Consider the following 21,925-nt stretch of genomic DNA (forward strand, 5'->3'; position numbering starts at 1 on the left):
AGAACAAAGCATGTTGTGTTAATTGTTAAATACTGTATGTTTAATACTGACACTGCTGGGGGAAAGAGAATTCTGCTAAGTGGATTGTTCCCAGCTGGAAAAGCTATCTATGGCTGAATGTAATAAAGAGATGCATTTTTTGGGGAGAGCACTGGGAAAGATTTTTAAGCCGCTTTTGCAGTGTACATTTCCAACTGAAATTTTGTGCTGATGTAAATCAACCTGTCCTTGAAGTATATGTATGACAGATGCAATTACATATGAAGTAAGTAAAGTATATGAGCAGTAAAGTTTTGCCTCTGCAATTCACTGTTGTGATGCCGCACACTTGGCTTCTGGCTGGCTGTGCTCTGCTGCAAATGGCTGTCTGGCTGGGTAGGGAAGGACTTGGGCCTGGTGAGCACTCATGGGCAGTATCCCCCTCCCTCCTCTGTAGTATGGCGAGAAATGCGCAGACAGGCATGGTTCATATACACACCCTGCCTGCACGTCACCACACCATAACTTTGCAATGCATGGATTGAGGCACCAGGTATACCCAATTTATTAAAAAATCACAAACAAAAATGACACTTGGCAACCCTGGATGTAACACTAGGCATAATGATAGACTTCCACCACTGCTGTCTGCTAGCACGTGACCTTTGGCACACAAAGCATCAACCCTCTTACACTGAATGTTTTCTTGTTTTATTGGTCCTAACCAGCAACATGTGACAATAAGTTAAAAGCCTGTATCAATTGACTGAATTTGACTGTCCCAAATAAGCACTCAGCAATCAGCTACCTACATCCATTTAAGCTAAACTGCAGAGAGCCCATGGAGTCTTGAAGCCTGGGAAATGAATTATGCACACATCAGCATAGATATTAATATGGTTGCCTCTTTTTCTGGGAAAAATACAATCCTCATAGTCCCTTACTTTGCAATGCATATAAAGATGGAGGATTCTGGGATAAAAATACGCTATTGTTTTAAAGGTCATATCTTCTGCACTGCCACAGCATACAACCTTTTATATTCATATATTAGGGGCTTATTATAAAAGATTGAAAGCTGTATATGCACCTTTTTGGCAAATTTTCTGGTTGTGTCATATTTTATTGAAATGCACCATATTTAAAAATAGGCATAAATGGACATGAAAACCGCACTTTTGTTTACACATTTAGAGACCAGTTCACTATTTTTCCATTATGCCAGTTAGATACTTTTTTGATTGTTTATAAAAGTACTGGCAAGTAGCTGGCATGCAAACTAACAAAAGTGACATACAAGGAAACTGTGTACAAACAATTTCTTTGCAAAAAGTGCCCGCTGATTTTACCGAGAAGAACTTAGGCAACATTTGCTTATTCAGAAGGATGCAAGGCTACTGCTAGCTCTCTTTCCCTTTATAATTTAGGCTGGGTTAGCCATGCAGTAAATCAAAACAAATTGCAATTGTGCTCAAAACCTTGTTTGGGGTTCTAGAGTACATTTACATCAGAAAAACCAGCATACACCATGAAAATGTGGTTATCTCCAAAATGATATCCAAATCAATGCCAGACTTGGAGAATTGTGCACAAATTTGGAAAACATGGGTAGTCTACCTTACATCACTCCTGTTCTAATTCCGTGAAAACTCAAGCTATGCTCATACCTTGTAGGTCCCTGACTGTACCATAACAGGATTATTTCTGTTTGGTTATATTTCTTACTTTTACCTCTTATTTGTTCTTTTATGTCTCCACTTTTTGACTGAAGTTATCCTCTGAATGAAGAAATCAGCTTTTTGTGTGGCCATAAAGCTAATATATAAAAATAACTAACCAAAAAACGTTAAAAACTAAAATATAATATATAAATTGTATATATTGTTGTATAGAGTATTTTAAAGACTCCAAAACATTTACAATATAACAATAATAAAAAAACATGCTTCGTACTTTGGAGCTGTAACAGAAACATGAATCAACAAAGTAGAATCTCATGCCAGCATGAATACTGTATATGTCTGAATTGAGAATAATAAAAAATACTTACAAAAATGTTCTTCATAACATAGGCCCATAGGCCCTTAATATTTACAGAAAAATACTTTTTGAAAAGTTGAGCAAAATGTTTTGATGAATAAATAAGGCACAGCATGATATACATTGTCCTATAAATATAACATGTACCTCTTCTGAAAGAATTGTCTGTCCAGGACCTATGTGCAATATTTCAGGACAATGCAGAACAAGGTGGAAAAGGTGCACTGCTGTGTGTTATACTTGCTAAACAGAATACACAGTAAGTCTTAGAGGTATATATCAAGTATCTTGAAGGCCCCAAAATAAGTTGCTTCTTGAGAAAGATCGATTAGGGCCGTATTGGAGGCTTTAATAAGTATCCCCTCCCCAGCCACCAGTTTGAAGACACCTCCTTTGTAGACCGAATAAAAGTTATACAGTGAATCATTTGACCAAATTTCAGTTTTTCCTCCCTTCAGCAAAGTTTTTTGCTTTCCATTCTTATATAATTTATTGACATAAAGCATGAGCTGCAAGGGATTCTGGGAAATCTTCAGTGCTGCTTTATGTCGTCTAAAGCAAATATTAGCATAGATAAAATAGTATCCATCTTGTAAGACTGTCAACGTCCCATTGCGGTAGATCATATTCTGTAGGTGGGCCCAACCTTCTTTATCGTTCCAGGAAAAAAGCTGCTCTATCCCTTGGTTGCTGGCTGAAAAAAATGAAAAAGAGTTAACAAGTAGTATCAATACCATAAAATCACTGGGACATTTAGGTACTCCTTAATACCAAACATTGCATTGAAATAGAAACCTACACAGTCTAAGAATACTTTGGTAAATGTACAAAAACATGTTCCTAGATATGGGTATTTGTGCATCACATTGCATATATTTTAACTCCAGAAGCAGCTGTACATATAAACATTTTAATTTGTATTGGTTTTGAGCCTAAGGCCCCATTCACACCTAGGCGTATTGTAATATGCGCGTCTATCGCGGTAAAAAAGTCGCGCGATTCCGAAAGCTACTTGGCGGTATCCCAATGGAAAACGCCCTACAAAACGGCCCAAAGTAGTCCCGGGACCTTTTCAGGCGTGGGCCGTTTTGTAGGGCGTTAGGGACGGGCGGAAATACGGCAAGGTGGGAACGAGGGCATTGACTACAATGCAATTTATATTTTTGACCGTTTTGTAGAGCGTTCGTCGAGCGTAAAACGCGCTACAAAACGGTCAGGTGTGAACGAGGGCTAAAACTAAAAAGAGTTTGGTGGATCAAAACGGTGTTCTAAAATAAGAACTTCAGTGCATCTTTCTCTTCACTTGAATGGAAAAGAACAAGATTATGGTCATTAGATCATTGGTTGATAAAGTGTTTACATCTGGACACAATGGAATAACAAATGTGTCAAAGTTCGTACAGACCAAGGTGTTCCGTACACCCAGGCACTGAAAGCGTCAAACCAAGACTATGGCTGCAGCAGCAGCTGTGAGCGTGTTGAGCTTGTTTTTATTATTTTCAGTTGCCTCCTGGCTTTGGAGTAAAAGTGATCAAGTAAAAGGTAAAAGGACTGTGCCGCCCAGTCAACCCCAGTTGAGCAACACACATTAAGTAATGCCATGTACACTGAAATGAGAGAAATTGTCCTAGACATTTCATTTATGGTTATCTCTAAGGGCTTGTTCACATCAAATGCAGAGCAGATCTGCATGAGTTTCTGCACACGCAGTGCAATGGGTTGTGCCACGGTTTGTTTTTTTCAGTTTAGAATGGGCTTTCATTGCGTTCCAGGGCGTTTGCATGCGTTTTTGATGCGTTTGCATGCATTCCAGAGCGTTCCAGAGCAGGTAAAATAGGGCTTGCTGCAGTTTTTTTACATGCTCTGGAACTGAACACTGCGGTGTGAACTAGAGCTAAAATACCATTGGAATACATTGGACGCAGTTTTGATCCGGTCTGTAACTGCTCTGCTCTGCTCTGCTCCTGGAATGTGCTTGGTGTGCACAAGGCCTAAACTGATGAGCTGTAAAGGCATTTGAAGTGTCAGCTATTGATACTTATCGGTTCCATAATTTTTCGCTGTTTGGCAGGCACACACAGTTTGAGACTTGACATATTCCGTACCTACTTGCTCAACACCTTTTATTTTGTACAAAAAATAGGGGATTATATTGTGTTTGTGAGTACTAAAATGATTTTTTGTGTATCTTTATATTGAAAATATTGATATGGTAATCAGTTCTGCAACTAGCATGCAACATAAAAAATTGCAACTACCACCTTTCTATTCTACATGGCCTTTGCTTTCAGAAATATATAATGTCCCGGGGCCTTTAGATAATTTTCTATCCAAAAATGCAGATCCAGAAAGTATGAAACATTTAACAATAGCTCTGGCGGCAAAGTGGTTAAATGTAAAAAGGTGTGGAGAGTTGGTTAATGTGATACAAAGTAGAAGTGATGTCAACTTTAACATTAGATTATGAATATGGATAGTTGTAGGCTTCCTTATTTCTTTGTTATGCAACTAAAGAAAATTTTAACGGAACCTTCCCCCAAAATCTTGCATTCAATTTATAGTTTCAGCAAAAAATATCTATTTAAACTGAATCCGCATAAAACCCCCAGTTTTTAAGTATTTTACTGTTGTCTGCCATCTAATTTTACCCCCAGCCCTAGCTTAACATTTTGAGATCTGGCATTCTGCAGAATGTAAACAGGTAGGTGGAGGTAGCAGTGACACCACTGCTGGCTCCGCCTAATCTGACGACATTCGGCCGACACATGTGAAATCGCTATTGAAAGGACCCGGCCGTATGACAACAAATGGGTGGAGCCAGTCATGATGTCACAGCTGGCTCCACCCATTTGAATTTCAAAGTTTTTATTGGTTTCCATAATATATAACATGTTTGTTGTGCAATGACAGGCCACTGTCTACAGGTCATTTGAGGACAGGTGGCGGTCGAATGTCAACAGATGTCACTGCTAGCTCGGCTTATCTGTTTACATTTGGCCAATTTGGAAGGGGGACCCCACGCCATTTTTTTGTTTGTTTACATTGCTGTGAGACCGTCCTTCCCACTTCAGCTGTGCTCAACCGAGCCGAAGCATATGCGTTTGGCTTGGCTGAGTGGTTCGGCTGTCTTCGGCTGCCGTACGGGCTATTGTGAATAGCCCATCAAGAAAGACTATTGCATACATTTTGATATTTCAACAACACAGTCTTTGAAATACATGGTAAACCTTTATCCCATGGGCTAATACAAAAACAACTTAAAAATAGCATCCATCTTGAAACGTAGAAAAATATTAATGTTTCTGGCTTTGTATAATTTCTCAAGTTCATACAAGCTTGACAATGGCCAGAGGTTGTATATACAGTATGTTGATTTAGATAGTTTCCTTTGCAGTGGCTCAGGTAGTTTCCATCACAAATATCAATTTCTGGCATGGCTGTGGGCACTCACTAAATGAACTTTGAAATAATATTTCTAAAAAGACATTACTGGAATGTTAAATAATGAAGACCTTAATGCAAAGGGATACTTTAGTTTGTTGATTAGACAAGCCATTGAGTGGTCTGTTTTTATTTAGGATAGGTTAGGACAGAATCCAGCAAAAATTACATATTCAAAAAAGAATATAAAAATATCCCAGAAGTTTCTGGCAAGGCATGTTATGGTTTGGTTAAAATCACAGAATCATTTTAGCCAAGTTATGGTCTTAAGCATTACTATGTGTGTTCACAGACCCTATGTCTGGGTGGTCAGATGAGAAGATGCCGGATTTGTCCAAAAGAACCACTGAAAATAAAGTGGAGGTCACTCAGAACACTGCTAATTGTCCTGGTTCTACACGTCTTGTGAAAAAAATACTATCCAAAACAAAAAGTTACATTATAAGCAATACAATGCTTAAAAAAGGACCCACTGTAGCTAAAAAAGGACCCACTGTCATTGAGAGTACCTACATTTATACAACTTTCCTGTCTTTTTTGCCATGACAATATAGTCAAAAACAGTCATAAAATGTCAGTTTGTAGTTATCTATATGCTGGAAAATGCTTCTCTATACAATTTTAATTTTAAATATCTTGGGGGGAATTTATCAAATGGGAGCAGACAAAAACTGCAGTCGATGTCCACGGCAACCAATCAGCTTCTCTCTTTCATTTTCAAATCTTAACTGAACAAACTGAAGAAAGAAGCTGATTGGTTGCTATGCACAACTACTCCACTTTGTGTCGGCTCCAGTTTTGATAAATTCCCCTCCTGTTTTGATGTCATTTTTATTTTCTTCTCCTTTGTAAAGGTTTCTAATTATCCAGGTCATGATATAGATAGTAGTAGTTAACATTCTACTGGGCATTTTTTCTGCTTATAGAAACAGCTTCCTTGAGTCCAAATTGTTTGGAGCAGCAGCAAAACATCTAATTAGAACAAAAAAAGCTTATTTAGGCTCCTCCTCAGCATCAGAACTTTGAGGGGAGGGTGCTTTCCTGGAGCCACCCATGGATGGCTTTACCCAAGGCAGACTGCCCCTCCCTTGGTATGCCACTGAATATGGGATCATAACTTAAAAGAATCCTTTAAAACATTTTGACTTTCTAGAACATAGGTGATATATATAAGGACTTCATGGTGTGTTCCACTGCTTGCATATGACGCCTCCCTCTTAATTGGCTAAGGACAAAAGCCCATTATGTCCCTACATAAAACAATGCTAGATTTTAAAACAAAGGAAAGGAAAAAGATTTTAAAACAAAGGAGATTTTGCATTACCCTAACAATTAAGTTCTACATTTCCTTTTACTATAATGCAAATAAAAAAGAAAACATAATGGTTGTTGCCAAAAGACTACTAAACTCCCATTTTAACACATATTTCAAGATTAAAAATCCATATAATTCTGAAGTTGGATCACCACACATTACTATGGTATATCTTACAAGAGATTCAAATGTATGAACACTTACTTTCTGTACTATTGACATATGTAAGATGAGCAACTGGCCAGGTCTGATGATTGAGGTTCCTGGGGTGACTTGATACCTCTGGAGAAAATTAGAATGAACAAAAAAAAGGATAAAAAGAATGTCCAATTTGTTTAAAAAGAGATAATTTTAACTAGAATCTTACTTACCATTCCCTACATACGGTTCATTCCGTGCACTTTGTGCTTGTATCTCCTAAGTGTTAAGAAGAAAACACAAGTGTAGGCATGAAATACAGTTCAGTTGACTGACCCGAATAACATTGTCAAGGTCACTGTAACCATAAAGTTTTGCATGACTGGTCCATTAGCTATCAAGCTATCAATCAAGCTATCAATCAACAGCTATCAATCAACAGGGAAAGCTATCAATCAACAGCTATCAATCAACAGGGAAAAAGCATTGGAGAGCCTGAGAAAGGACTGGGATACATCACAGTTGAACATGTACAATCTGCTCCATGTTCACTAAATATGGAATGGACAGTGAACTGAGATAAGAGCATATATCACTGTTGTTTAAGGTTAAACTGAGTGCCCATACAGAGAATCTATTTGTACATCTACGGGTGTGCTTGTGATTTGGAGCAGCAGCAAAACATCTAATTAGAACCAAAAAAAAGGTGACGGTGACGTCCCGCTGAGTTCCTGGCAACCAGTAATGCCACTGGTTGCCAGGAGATTGGCGGGACAACATCAAAAGCATCCCAGGTTTCTAAGCGCTGGATGGAGAGATGTGTATGGCCCTTAAATACAACTTTTACCAAAACTATTAATATTATATTTTAAGTTTAATTAAGAATAATGTAGAACAGTCAACATGTTTTTAGGGTTGGAGAGGGTTACAAACTCTGTCAGCTTTTAATTGCAGTTTGTGTTCCTGTTAGGAACACTTCCTGTCCCAGTGCCATAATAAGAAAGTAAGGAAATCTCTTCAATGGGGTTGCACAAACAGCAACAAAACCCTGAACTCTAACTGTTACCCACTCTACTAATAAGAATACTTTTCTGTATCTGTATCTCTGCAGGAGACATTGTCCTCTCTTCCTGTCCCAGTGACACAACAGGAAGTGAACAGAAATCTGAGGACACAGCTGACAGAGCTTCTAAGCCTTTTCACACTGCCCGAAATTAAGCTTAAAGATTTTGACTGAATTTCTGTTCTACTTAAAACAAAACAAAGCAAAAGTTGACATTATTGTTTACGTGAAAATACCTTTTTTACTGTTGCAGTTATTGTCTCTTTCATAACTTCACATGATTTTAACCTTTCTTTATCACACTCTTTTTCACATATACATCTTGGTTCCATCTGTGAACATAAAGAAGATTATGCGACGTTTGGCACTATCAGAAACTGACAAGCTCTGAAGCATATAGTCTACAGTTCTGTTAATGCACGTTATATTGTTTATAGGCTAGGGATGTTCAGATACCAGTTCAGATACCAGTGCCGATACTTGGCATTTTCAGGAGAACTACAAGGGTCGCAGCGGTTGTAGCTGGGATCTGGCTCTGGCGCTCCACCACTGTCCTGAAATCATTGGTCTGTATTGTTTTAGAAAAACTGTCACATGACAATAAGCAAAAATGTATCAGTACTTGTATCTGTGAGTACTTGGACAAGTATCAGTACTTGTACTTCAAAAAATGGTATCGGTGCATTCCTAATATATATATTTATAAAAACAAAATCATACATTAAAACAGAGATGTACAAATCCCAGGACCTATGTGTGCTCCTTAAAAAGGACAGCTGCCTCCTAACTTTTGAGTTTTTCTCTAGTCTACTCTTGGAGCTGGAAAAGTATATGTACTTGCACTTTTACCGAGTACGGTACTTGGTATCTGAACACCCCTAGTTTATACAATATAGTATATCTAAGGTTGAGCACCTCATATCATAAATTATTGGTAAAATCTGTTATTGTCTTGTTTTCAAATGCCACTTTGTGCAAAAGACAAACTTTCGAGACCCAGTATGTATGGACAGTATGGCAGCTTGCTGGCTCAACAAGATCCACAGGCACTGTCAACTTACCAAGTAGATGTAGAGTGAAATCCATTGTAATTTACTGCTCTTATATCAGTAGAAATGGTCCTTTAAAGGAGAACTATGAGGTGAGTGCTTAAGGCCTTTTTTTAATTTTTTGCACCCATGTTATAATCCCCATTTTAGGCCTGAAAATTACTTACAACCCCCAAACATTATATATTTTCTGAAAGCCCAGACCCTATAGATTACAATGGTGGCAGTTGCAAACTTTTATGTTGCACGAAATTAGCGCAACTTATTATCAAACCCAAACATCTAGTGAAAAATGTGTGGTAAATGTGTGTGTGGTAAATGTGTACAGTATATAAAGTTTGGCTGGGCCCTGATAACATAACTCCTACACATGTGCATTAGAGTTACTTCATCTTGACATGCCAGGTCTGTGTGCTGAGATGCGCATGCGTGACTCAGCGTACAGAGAAAAAATTGCTGCATTATAAAAAGAAGCTTTTATGGCAGAAGAGAATTACACAGTCTCTGCTGACACAGAAAGCCAGCCAATCTGAATTTAGTTTTTTTACCTTTACTTCCACTATAAGTTGTAATGTTCAGTAGTATGCGAGTGCTGCCTATCTATAACCCTTGTCATAGAAGGGGGAGTGAATTATATTACTTCTGTAGTGTCTCAAAGTATTCATTACATTTTTTAAAGGATTGCACAGTGGTGCAGGAAATTTACCACACAGAGCCTGGGAAAGCTACACTGGTGAGGAGCGATCCCACACAGCCCCGCATTTTAAGAAAATTACGTTACCACTATTAGGCAGCAATAAAGACATCAACTATACCACCAAAGAAAAGCTAATGCAGTCAGAAATCAGCAGATTCACTAATAGAGACATGCCTCATTTGGGCGCATTGCCATGTCTTCATAAGGTGACTGTACACACCACACATACTGAAAAAGGGTAACTGCAATTGTAAATCATATGCAATACTATGAAAATTTTCCTCAAGATGAAAGTAACTGCAATACAGGAATAATAAAGCTTGAAAACCTGCGATTAAAACTGAGTCTTTCTGCGCCACACATCCTGTGACGGATTTTTGTGGTTAAGAGAATAGGCAAGTATAGAAGTAGCTTGCAAAATCTTGTAAACTTTCACTCTTCTTTCATTTCTTTGTGGCTTTCCAATGCATTCTTTGCAAAAGATCTGAAAACAACTAAAATACTTTGTTGCTGCAGTGGATGAGTTTTGTCTTAAACTATACTTCAGAAGCTGAAAACGACTCAGAGCTGTTGTCTAGTTATTGGTTGCACGTTTTTCCCATCCTTACTAGAAATACAATGATTTCACATAAGCGTATTTACATTGCCAGGTTAGGACTCATTATACAAGAAATGTTCTAAGCCTAAGAGGTGATCTCAGAAGCTGAGTGTTACTTGGGGCACCACAGCTTGTATGCCTATAGACTGCATTGATGACATTCTAACCCTAGCTATAGGGCTCAAAATTGACTTGCAGGGTTTTAAGCAAACCCACATCTACCAACAATGAAAATTCAGAAACCTGTAAAGGATAGGTTCAGTAAAAGTAATAATTTAATTTAATAAATCCCCCACCTCCTTGAGTGCAGAGTGCCCAGTAAAATACTTACCTTCCTCCCGTTCCAGCGATCTCACCATACAGCTGAAAAATGTGCTACCCTTCCATTCTCTTACCAAACCCTAAAAATAAAGATTTTGGCAGGAGTTGGGCTTTCACTATAAAACATGTTTTTTTATAGTGACACAGGCACATGTAAAAACCTGAAATTATATATAGTGTATGCAGCTCTGCATGTTGACCTCTAATCCCATTGAGGGGGATTTATCAAAAGTTGAGCAGATGCAATCTGGAGCAGCTGTGCATGGCAACCAATCAGCTTCTCTCTTTCATTTTCAAATCTTAACTGAAAAACTGAATACAGCAGCTGATTGGTTGCCCTGGGCAACTGCTCCAGATTTTGTCTGCTCCAGTTTTGATAAATTTCCCCCATTATATTTGTAAAATTTGTAAAATAAAATTATTATTTTTGAACTTACCTTTTTATGTACTCCACTTCTTGGTATTGTTAGGCACTGGTAGCATTATAGTGGGAGGGGGGATGCTGGTGGTATTCTGCATAGCTGACTTTTATTATAATATATTGCTGGGACTTGTAGTCCTGCAAGGGTGCTGGTATTCTGCATTATACAGCAATGCAGAATAGCTCCAACTATGTAGGACCACAAGTCCCAGCAATGCATTATATTTCTAAGTAGGGATACACCACTGCCAATACTTGGCACGAGTACTCATACTTCTGAAAATGCCCCAACACTAAACGCAGATACCGGTGTGCTGTCGAGAACGCCGACGTGAAGAGGCCCGGGGGGCAATTGCCACCCTGCCCCCCGGCCCAGTCTGCCCCTGATAATATTCCACCCATCATTTACAGCCCTGCATGGTATATTATTAACGGTCACAATTAACCATTACAAACGAATACTTTGTAAATAAATGCTGGTTTCCTCGTTAATCCCGTCTGTACATAAACGCAGATACTTGGTCAGCGTTCTCGACAGAACACCGGCACTAAAATTTTAAACAAGCGGCTGCCTGAGGTCCCGCGCTTGCTGGGGACCTCGGCAGCCTTCCTGTTAATCATGCGTTGCCATGGCGGTTGGGGGGGCCCTTCATGGTTTCTTGCACCGGGGCCCTGAAGGTTCTAGTTACGCCTCTGGCCAGTGCCTTCCAGCTGCCCCATTGGAAGGCTACCTTACCAGTGACTTAAAGGCTATATCACCAGTGCATTCCAGGGAGATCTCTGACGTAAACTCCTTAGATCTCAGTGAAAAGGCTCAGAGAAAAAGAGATCTCAGGGGAGCACTGAGATCTGCTGCAGACGTCATCTTTGGGCCAGCACAGAGAACAAGGAAGAAGAAGGAAGAAGAAGAAGCCAGCCACCAAAATCATTGCTCAGGGCAAGTTTCCTGTTACTGGCAACATCCACTTTTACCCTCTAATGGAAGTGCATCTAACAGGGTGACAATGCAAAAGAGCAATTGGGAGAAAGAGACAAAGTGGTGTCACCCCATAACAAGTACCTGAACAAAGACCTTCACGGCAAAATTACCAGGTATTATTTTAATAAGAATTTGAAGAAGATTGAAAACTACTAAAACATGTTAAAAACATTTATGAGATTTTAGTAATTGGGAATAGATTTATTTGAAGTGTTTCCTATTGTAGCCAAAACAAAAAGAAAACAATGGCTTTGTCAAACTTTTAATGTGGGCTTGCTAAATCAGTTTTTTTTTAAATTAACCATATATGGACTACTGACTGCCCTCAGGTTCAACTAAGCTATAGCCTTTTATTATATTTTTCTCAAAAGTTTTCTCGACTAATGTCAGTTCCATGTGACATAAACCAGTTCTTTTCAGGAAAGATGTACATGAAAAACATCACAATCAAAAGCCATTACTATTAATCAAATTACTGTTACTCCTAAATGACTGCTCTAAAGATCTATATGCTTCTTGCTGATCTTCGTAAAAGAACACCTTCATCCTAAACTGATGGTTTAATTTTATGTTGTACACAAGTATAATTGAATGCAAGTTTCTTCTGTCTCTCATGGACACCTGCAATTCAGAATTCTAAATAAATGATGCAACCATCAATAAAGCCATAAGCTGATGTCTCTTCCACTAAGTGGATTCTCATAAATGTACAGATAACTGGGGAATCCAGTGAATAGATTGTCACCTTTGTTAGGATCTTGTCAATGGAACAGAGAAAAACTCCTGCTGGAAAATCTTACCAATGGAGTCTCCAAGACATAAAAGTAGGGGACAGGTAACTAAGCAGTGCTCATACCAAAAAGAATAAACACTTCTGAAGGGTTGGACTTTGAAGTGATACTTTGCTGTACCTATGCGAGGCAAAATAACAGGGTTACTTCACTTCCCTCTTCTGCAGGAGCATATGGTCACCATTCTTTTGCTCCCACACAGATCTGTTAAAGTGACATTAAACTCAGTAGTTAAATCTTAAAAATGCATTTAAGTACCTTTACTAGGGATGCACCGATACTGGTATTGGTGCCGATACTCGTACATGGCCAAATGCTCCAATACCGGAACTTCTGGTCAGAGGAAGATTTCCTCTGGCTGGCAGTGCCATAGGGGAACATGGAGCCAGCTTCCCTGGCAATCAGGAAGCCACGCTGCGAGTAATGACCTGCCTCCTGGCTAACTGATTGGCCGTAAAGGAGGCTACATGCTGATTAGCAGGGAAGCTGGCTTTTCAGCCAATCAGCATGGAGTCGCCTTCCCGGCCAATCAGAAAGCCGGGAGGTGGGTCATTACTCCTTCCTGGCTTCCTAATTGGCCGGGAAGCCGGCTCAATGCTGATTGGCTGGGAAGCCGGTTTCCCGGCCAATCACAATCGAGCCGGTGAAACAACATGGAGCCGGCTAACCAGGCAATCGGGAAGAAGGCGGGATGTTATTACCTGCTGCCCGGCTTCCCGATTGCCAGGGAAGCGGGCTCCATGCCAGTGGAAGCACTAGTATCGATACTCTGTATCGGCAAGTACCAATAGCAAAATATCGGTACTCGTACTTGATACCGAAAAACTGGTATTGGTGCATCCCTAACCTCAACTATTAACAAAAAATGTATCTTATTTGTGCCTCACTCTGCTGTAAATCCTCAAATCATCTCTGCATTCATGCTTACACTGGACCTTCTTCTGGAGGGTGGCTACTTTTGTTCCCTATCGTCCCTATGTGTGTTGTAAAGTAGTCACCACTCCAAGCACTTTGTGGACAGGTGATATAAAGGTGAATTTACATCACCTTTACAAAAAGTATCTATGCATGCCTGTTTCTGTAGTATGTTAAAAAACTGTCCTCAGGTTTAAAAAATATATATATATTTTCCAAGGTATAGCTGTAGGTCTTAAGCGCCTTCACCCCAGCCTTTCTGTAAAAAAACAGTGGAAGACCCTCCCCTTCCTGCCTAAATGACAGGATGGGCCAGCCATTGGACAGGCAGTCTATTGGACACGCAGCCCCACCAGTGCAGAAACCAACAGTCTGGCTTGTTCACAATCAGTGCAGTTCACAGTGCACTTTCGCCCCCTCTGTCGCAGTAGCAGCAGTGGAACTTAGTGCTGTGTAAGAGGGAGGGAGCACGCACTGCACATGCATAGGGTTATGAACAAGCCAGATCGCTTTTTCCTGTTCTAATGTGTCCAGCAGCCAGCAGAGGGCCCCTACTCTAGAAGTTTCACAGACAAGCTGGGGAAAGACTGTGCACGGCCTGCAGGTATAATTTGAAATTAAGCATCTTTTTTAACACTGCAGAGATCTGCTTAATAATATACCACACAAGCTCAAATGCATAGGTACTTTTTGGAAAGGTGATATAAATGTGAACTAACCCTTTAAGCACAATTTGTATCCTATTCAGCCATAGCACAGAACAAAGCTAATAATAGGAGTGCAATTCTCATATTTTCATTATTTTTATACAATTACAATCTCTATGCACATTAGCATTAATAGAATGTAATTCCCCAGACTAGACAGTCTCCTGGCTCCATGTGCAACATTAAAATTCCCCCTGGCTGAAAATAGCAAAAACAGTCAGACAAAACCTTCCCTAATGCACAAAGCAAAAAAAAAGCAAAACCCCAGGGAAGCTGAGTAATAAAATCAGGCTGAAATGGTCACCAGTCAACCACATTTAAGGCATTTGTACTCTACTGCAAGTCAGAAAGTGGAAGCAGACACCTGGCAAGTTGTTAAGGGCAGCAAAAGCACCTGTCTTTCCTCCAGTAATGTGTTTTTTGCACAATATTAAGGCATAAATGTTTATTTGAATACATAGTACAAGCTAAAGGCTCAGAGGTACAATCCACCAAAAACTGGTGTTTCCGCTCTTTAAAGATGCTGGAGGATTGAATGTGGTCCCTATAGAGACTCTAACGGTTATAGCTAAAAGCTAAAACGTATTTTTTTTGTTTTGGATAGAGTAGGGAAGGGTTATAAACCCTATCAGGTTACTTTTTACTAGGAAGATTCACCCTTTCTATATGTCCTAGTGACCATTATAACCAGAACTGAAACTCCAGGATTTTGAGTTGTCACTAGAACAGGAATAGTGGAAAATCTTTCAATGGGGGCACTAGTTTCAATATAGAGAGGATTTCCCTCACTTTTCAGAGGTTTCCTTTCACTTCCTGATGGGTCTATGGGTTAGGAAGTAAAGTAAAATCTCCCGAATGGTATACAGAGGATTTAGGTGAAGTTACTTACCTTCTAATTGCTTCTGCATGACCCCAATCCTCTACCAGAGTTTTCTGATGTCCTGTGTAGGTTTTGACGTATTTCCTCCACAACTATATATGACAGCACTCAGCCATAGCAGTTCACCACTCAGGATCTAAGAACTTCATTGTAGAGAGGCAGGGAGAATGTCATGTGTTCCTCTCTAACAGGAGCGAGGCTAGGTTAATTGGCACCTAAGGAGGCTGTTTTCAACCCCCATGAACACTCTGGCCTCAGTGCCGTACCCATGATGCCTCCCTGAGTGGGAAACCTTGTAAAACAAAACGCACAACAAACCACTCAGTTGTTAACAGGGACCATAGAAATGAATGGGATTCCTTGGCTTGAACGTTTTGTCGCACTAAGCTTTGAGCGACAAAATGCCTAAGTGTGAATGAAGCCATAGGGTGGTGATTAAAGTACTGCAAGGCTTCTTTCACACAGACGTTGCAATCAGATCTGCCTGTCAGTTTTCTAGGCAGATCTGATTGGAAGTGCAATGTTACTCTGTGGGCTGGCCTATGTAAAAGGACATGTCTCCATTTACCGCTGATTAACTCCAAGTCCCTCTAGGTCCAAAAAGAACAACAGAAAAGAGTTCAGTTTTTGCAGACCTACACATGAAAGATTGGTGGTAATAGGTTGGAAACAGACGCATGCTGTGATTCCTTTACAAAGTCAGGTTATTATAACATAGTAATATATATGTGTGTGTGTGTGTGTGTGTGTGTGTGTGTGTGTGTGTGTGTGTGTAATATTTGCTATACACATTATTCGGGTATTATTCGGTTCTTTACTGTTCTTATTCGGTTCTTTACTTCATGTTTACTGAAATAAAATTGATCTGCACCAGGAAAGGCGCCCCTTTTGTGCTTATTTCCTTTCACAAAAGCTGTGCAGCCTTAGAAATAGTTCAAAGTGAAATCACCAATTCCAACCAATCAGAACTCTTCTTGTTCTGGTCTGATTCTAGCTACTGGGTACATGTTGATGTGTTGCTATTAGCACTTAGAAACAAATACTCTCTAATTAAAAATATTTTTGTATTGTTATGACTTTGTTTCTCTTTATCATCACACAACAGTGCAAAGACCAATGATGATGTGCAAAGTGCACTAAAGCAATCCCTGATCATTTACTCAAGTCATATCAGCCATACATGGATCATCACACTTCGCAGGTTACATTCATGTTTGCACATTATTGTTTTAAAAAGTGCAGTAACCATAACAACTAGCAAGATTTTGATTTGGTAAGGTCAGATCTTCCAAAAATACATTCAGATTAAATTTAATGAATTACTGCATTCTGACTTATCTTTAAATTCTCTTCTTCGTTAAGGTCACTTGACTAATCCTGAATTATATTTAGTCATGCCATAGACAACAATAGCATATGTAGCAATATATGCTATACATAGTATATGCTATACATAGTATATGTGTGTGTGTGTGTGTGTGTAATATATGCTATACATAGTATATGTGTATGTGTAATATATGCTATACATAGTATATGTGTGTGTGTAATATATGCTATACATAGTATATGTGTGTGTGTAATATATGCTATACATAGTATATGTGTGTGTGTAATATATGCTATACATAGTATATGTGTGTGTGTAATATATGCTATACATAGTATATGTGTGTGTGTAATATATGCTATACATAGTACATGTTTATATAAAATACGCAATACATAGTAGGGGGGAATTTATCAAAACTGGAGCAGATGTGCATGGATGGCAACCAATCAGCTTCTCTCTTTCATTTGCGAATCCTACCTAAACAAACTGAAGAGAGAAGCTGATTGGTTTTGGTATTGGGAGGTTATAGTCACGCTATGCAAAAGCAATAATAACTCAAGTTCTGAAAAACAAACCTGGAAGACATATGTCCTCATCCTCCTAGATTACAAACATTGCAATGACATCTACAAGTAAATCCCCAAATTCACATACCACACTTTATAAAAATTACAGTGCTACACATGACAATAGGTTCAATTTCAAAGATATAACACAATTACAACTAATGGGTCGTTATTTCAGCCATGTGACTATAAGACTCTAAAAATACAGTCACTTTTTGAAATAAAGGATCCTGGTGTGTTAGCTTTGTGACATGACATGACAATGTTGCTCACCTTGACATAGAGAAAAAGACCCAAAGTGCAGCCAAGTTGCAGCAATGCCAGAAAGGTCACTGCGATATAGACAGACTTTTGATAGGTTTGCGATCGTGCCACAATCTCCGGGGGACCCTCAAGTGCCGCTGCCCCCCTCAGGTACCCGCCGGGGCTCATCCCCGCGCCACTCTCCAGAGGAGACCCACTACACAAATTCTGCAGGGCGCACAGCTGTCTCCAGATGAGCAGAGTTGTGGCTAGCTCTAGCAATGATAAAGAGTACCTGATGGGGGATGGACTTGGAAGCAACCAATCACGCAGAGCACAGGAACTTTTTACCACAGTTATATGAACAACGACATCCCCCGCATCCCTTTAGATGAGGAGATTTCTTCTTCATGCTTGCTGCTGATCAGTCACAACACAATTCCAATTGCACTTATTCTTTTCAATGCCTCTCAAAGGTATCCCTACTGTAACATGTGTGTGTGTGTTTTATTATATGTAAAGATAAGATTTCCTTTACTTGTGACCTTTGTTGCTGCTTCTGTTCCGTACATCCATCGTATTTGGTGCACTTAAGTGGAAAGGAAAATGTAAATTATTATTATCATTATTATACAGGATTTATATAGCACAAACAGCTATGTAAAATATAAAAATGTTTATTGGGTGGGGAATATATTTAGAGAAAAAGAAGTCTAACATAAAATTGCTTTTTCTTTTCAAAATGCCAAGTTATGACTGGGTATATCATCTGAATTTCTCATTTTTGTCTACTGCAATCACATTTGACGGCCAAGTTAAAGTGTATGTCAGCTGTAAATGTTTTCTTTAGTTTTGGGTAGTGTGGGGAAGGGTAAGAACTCCTGTCAGGTTTTTCACAGGTATCCAGGGCTCAGTTATCCCCACTTAGATTTACCCTCATTTCGTGCCCTTAGAGATTTCCCCTCACTTCCTGCCCTGTTAACAACTGTTTCACTAAACAGGAAGTGAAGGAATATTTGCAACAGAGACACAGATAGGAATAAAAATCTGACAGGGATCCTAGTGTTCCGCTACTCTCCAACAGAAAAATATTTTTATTGCCCTCCATATTTGGTATGATGCACAGTTACCATATTTTGTAGTGTATGCTTAGGACCCATTCACCAGGACTGTAAACCATGCGTTTATTGCAATGCACCTACTGCACCTACGTACTGTGCAATGCACCTGCGCACCATGCATTGTAGTGTGATTGTAAACAGTACTACAGTACTATGGTCAATCGCATTGTGGTCGATCTAATTGCAGACGGAAGGTGCATTTGGTGCCATTCAAAAGAATGGCAATGCAATGCACCTCCCGCACTGTTAGAAGAGAACTATGGCCCAACCTTTTTGGCCATAGTTCTTTTGAGGGTCACAGGAGGACATATATTGCCTGCCATGTGCTGACAGCGCAGAGCCGCACTGCGGCCTTCGGGATCAATCCCCTCACCTGATTGACACCTGGCTCTGTTTCTCTAGAGTTGCACGGTACCATGCGTCGTTGATGTTAAGCCTGATGAAGGGACCCTGCACGTTCCCAAAAGCGCTTGTTTCCATTTGACAATTGTTCAATAAAATAAACTATTGGTGATCCTGAAAAGATATTCTTCTCAACTAACCTATGTGATCAGCGGCGCCATCCGCAGTCATTTCAAGCACCCTTCCCTATCATTGGGATTTCCGGTAAGGAGTGTGACAAGATCTACTCTAACCGAGGGTGACGTCCCATTCCTTCCAACTAGGTCCTAGGAAATACACAGCAGCCCAAATCTTGCGAGAAGACGCTATTGCAAAAGACTGTAGTGTCTTCTCATGAGATCTGCGCTGCTCTGTTCTCCCTAGAAGGATGGGAACATTGCGCCCAATGATGCAAAACACAGGGGTTGGATGAGTACAAATCTATACTTTTTCTCTACAGGTAAATTTTGCACATACTAAGAGCTAGTGATTTTTACAGGGAGAGGGGGTGCAGACATTAGTAGTGGAAATTACATTGTACTGCAAGGTCCACATTAAAATTTCAGGGCCCATTCACACCGTATGTGTTGGGCTGCGCTGGACAGCATTGCCCAACGCTGTCTCAACGCTGTCTCAACGCATGGACAAGGCAAATTGCATTATGTCCTATTAGTTCAACCCACTGCACTGCAATGGTGTGTGCCAAAAAGCTATGCTACACATGTTACATTTTTAGGCAGTGCAGCACGTTACGATTCACTACACTGCACCGCAATGCTCTGCAGTGCATGAAGATGAAGGAAATGTCATTTTATGACATTTCAATAAAATAAAAACATTTAAAAAAAAGATAAGCAGTGTGCTGTGTAGTAATCAGAACTTCCCCCTGTTTCCTTCACACCAGTGGATGCGGTTGGACATGGGCTGTTGGGGTGATGAATACATAAGGCTGGTTTCAGACCTGGGCGTTGCCATAGGCGAGTTTTATGCGTGTTTTTAGCATGTTTTTTAGGACGTTATTTAGTTTTGTGAAACGCGTGTTCGATGCTTGTTTTTATACCTCCATGGCGGTATGATTTTTTTTAACTTTTTTTTTCTATCTTTTTTCTGTTTTGTTTTTTTTAACTTTCAAACTTCCCGCCAGTTCCGCCCCCCTGCGATGCGGACGGTCACAAGGGACGGAACCCGGAAGGCGGCTGCGGCCGGAGGACACAGCAGATATCGCGGACAAGTAAGACCTACGCTGTATTCCCGAGTGTGGCTCGGGGTTACCGCTTTGTTAACACCGAGCCACACTCGGGAATATCAATGGATACGCGCGGAAATACACCCCAAAAGAAGCTCATGTACTTGTTTGGGCGTTGGGCGTTTTTCAGCGCGTTTCTACGCGCTGAAATATGCCCAGGTGGGAACCATGCCCATAGGAAAGTATGGGATTTCACTTGCTGAGCGTTTTTCAGCGCTTCAATCAGCGATGAAAAACGCCCAGGTGTGAACCAGCACTAAGTGAAGATTACTTGTGTTTTAACAAAAGATACAAAATATTTCATAGTAGGTAACTTTATTAGTATTATGCTGTGTACAGTATGCTAAAAATAATGTTAACTAATAAATAATACGTTAAAAAAAAAAATAAGGAAATGTATGACTTCAGACTAGGCAGGGGAGGCTTACCTTTGGGATGTGAACCTTGCTAACCCCTGAAATAAAAGTTTAGAATTTGATATAAATAGGAAAATCTGGAACACGTTTCTTCGCTGAGTTTGTGGTTTCATTTGTATTACACAGAGAGCTCTGATGATTAAATGTAACTGTAAACTAATTGGCAAATGTACTACACCACCTACTGGACAATAGGGCAAGCCGACAGCGTGCACATGTAAAGGGATGCCAGGGATGTCTTCTTTTTCTACATCATCTGTAATCACACTGGGAGGAATAAACTACTACTTTTCTACAGTCTGTACAAGGTTTCTCTTTTAAGACACTTTTTACTAGATCCTTGTTTTTCTGAAAAAAGAAAAAAAGCAGACAAACCCCCCCCCCTAACACATACATACTCCGGTACTACCGTTGTGACTGCCGGTTCTATCACAGACAAAGACACTGGTTATTATTCAGAAGGTATATAAGATATTTTGTTGCTTTTCATAGTTACATTGTTGATAAGATTGGAAAAAAGACACAGGTCCATCCAGTCCAACACGTGTGTGTGTGTGTGTGCGCGGCAGAAGAGCTGTGGGGACTGCTGTTGGTGCTCCCATGTGTACATGGAGTTAGGCTTTAAAGAGACACTGTTACCTTGCCCATGCAGGACAAAGTGACATTGGGGTCTATTCACAAAGCTGCCGAAGGATATAGAGATCCGCCCAGCTGCGTGAGTGACAGCTGGCTCTGCCTATCTAGAGGCAGAGCCAGCTGTACCCGCCCCCTCCCCCGTCCGTTCCGCCAGTCAGCGCTGGCGGATCGGAGCGGGGAGGGGGGAATCCAGCCCCTCCCCTGTCACGGCAGAGAGCCGTGACAGGATCGAGAGGTGAGCGAACGCCGGTATATGTTCGCTCACCTCCCGATCTACTGAGCCGACCTGTGACAGTCTCATTGTCACAGGTCGGCTAGAACTATGAGGTGAGTGAAAAGCACTCACCTCATAGTTCTCCTTTAATGAAGAGAATGTATTAAGGTAAAAAATGCCCTGCTTCCTCTCTAAGGTAAATACATTTAGATTACTTAATCGTTCTTCATAGCTGAGGCCCTCTACACCCCTTATTACCTTGTTGCCCTGTGCTGAACCCTTTCCAATTCTAGGGCATCCCTTCTATTAATTGGGGACCAAAACTAAATCGCATTTTCAAGATGAGGCCGAACCAATGTTTTGTAAAGTAGTAAGAGTTTTGATTTGTCTCTCAAAGAAATACCCTTTTTAATGCATGACAGTATTCTTTTTACA

The 21,925-nt window shown here is 40.1% G+C and overlaps 1 protein-coding gene across 1 annotated transcript; it reads right to left on the minus strand.

The window, feature by feature from the left end:
• Positions 1-2,285: 2,285 nt before the first annotated feature.
• On the minus strand, positions 2,286-17,744 carry TNFSF11 (tumor necrosis factor superfamily member 11). Its single transcript, XM_018560471.1, has 5 exons — positions 17,507-17,744; positions 8,213-8,308; positions 7,147-7,192; positions 6,980-7,063; positions 2,286-2,713 (listed from the first exon to the last, which is right to left on the minus strand). The coding sequence occupies exons 1-5, from the start codon at positions 17,663-17,665 to the stop codon at positions 2,286-2,288; spliced, it is 813 nt and encodes a 270-aa protein (XP_018415973.1). The 5' UTR covers positions 17,666-17,744.
• Positions 17,745-21,925: the final 4,181 nt, after the last annotated feature.

This window comes from Nanorana parkeri, unplaced genomic scaffold (assembly GCF_000935625.1).
Source record: "Nanorana parkeri isolate BGI_ZX_2015 unplaced genomic scaffold, ASM93562v1 scaffold457, whole genome shotgun sequence".
Lineage (NCBI taxonomy): Eukaryota > Metazoa > Chordata > Amphibia > Anura > Dicroglossidae > Nanorana > Nanorana parkeri.

Coding starts and splice junctions, on each gene's coding strand:
- TNFSF11 (XM_018560471.1), bottom strand. CDS start 17,665: ATGAGCCCCGGCGGGTACCTGAGGGGGGCAGCGGCACTTGAGGGTCCC. Junction 7,064..7,146: donor TGAACCGTATGTAGGGAATG/GTAAGTAAGATT, acceptor CATTCTAATTTT/CTCCAGAGGTATCAAGTCAC. Junction 2,714..6,979: donor ATATGTCAATAGTACAGAAA/GTAAGTGTTCAT, acceptor CATTTTTTTCAG/CCAGCAACCAAGGGATAGAG.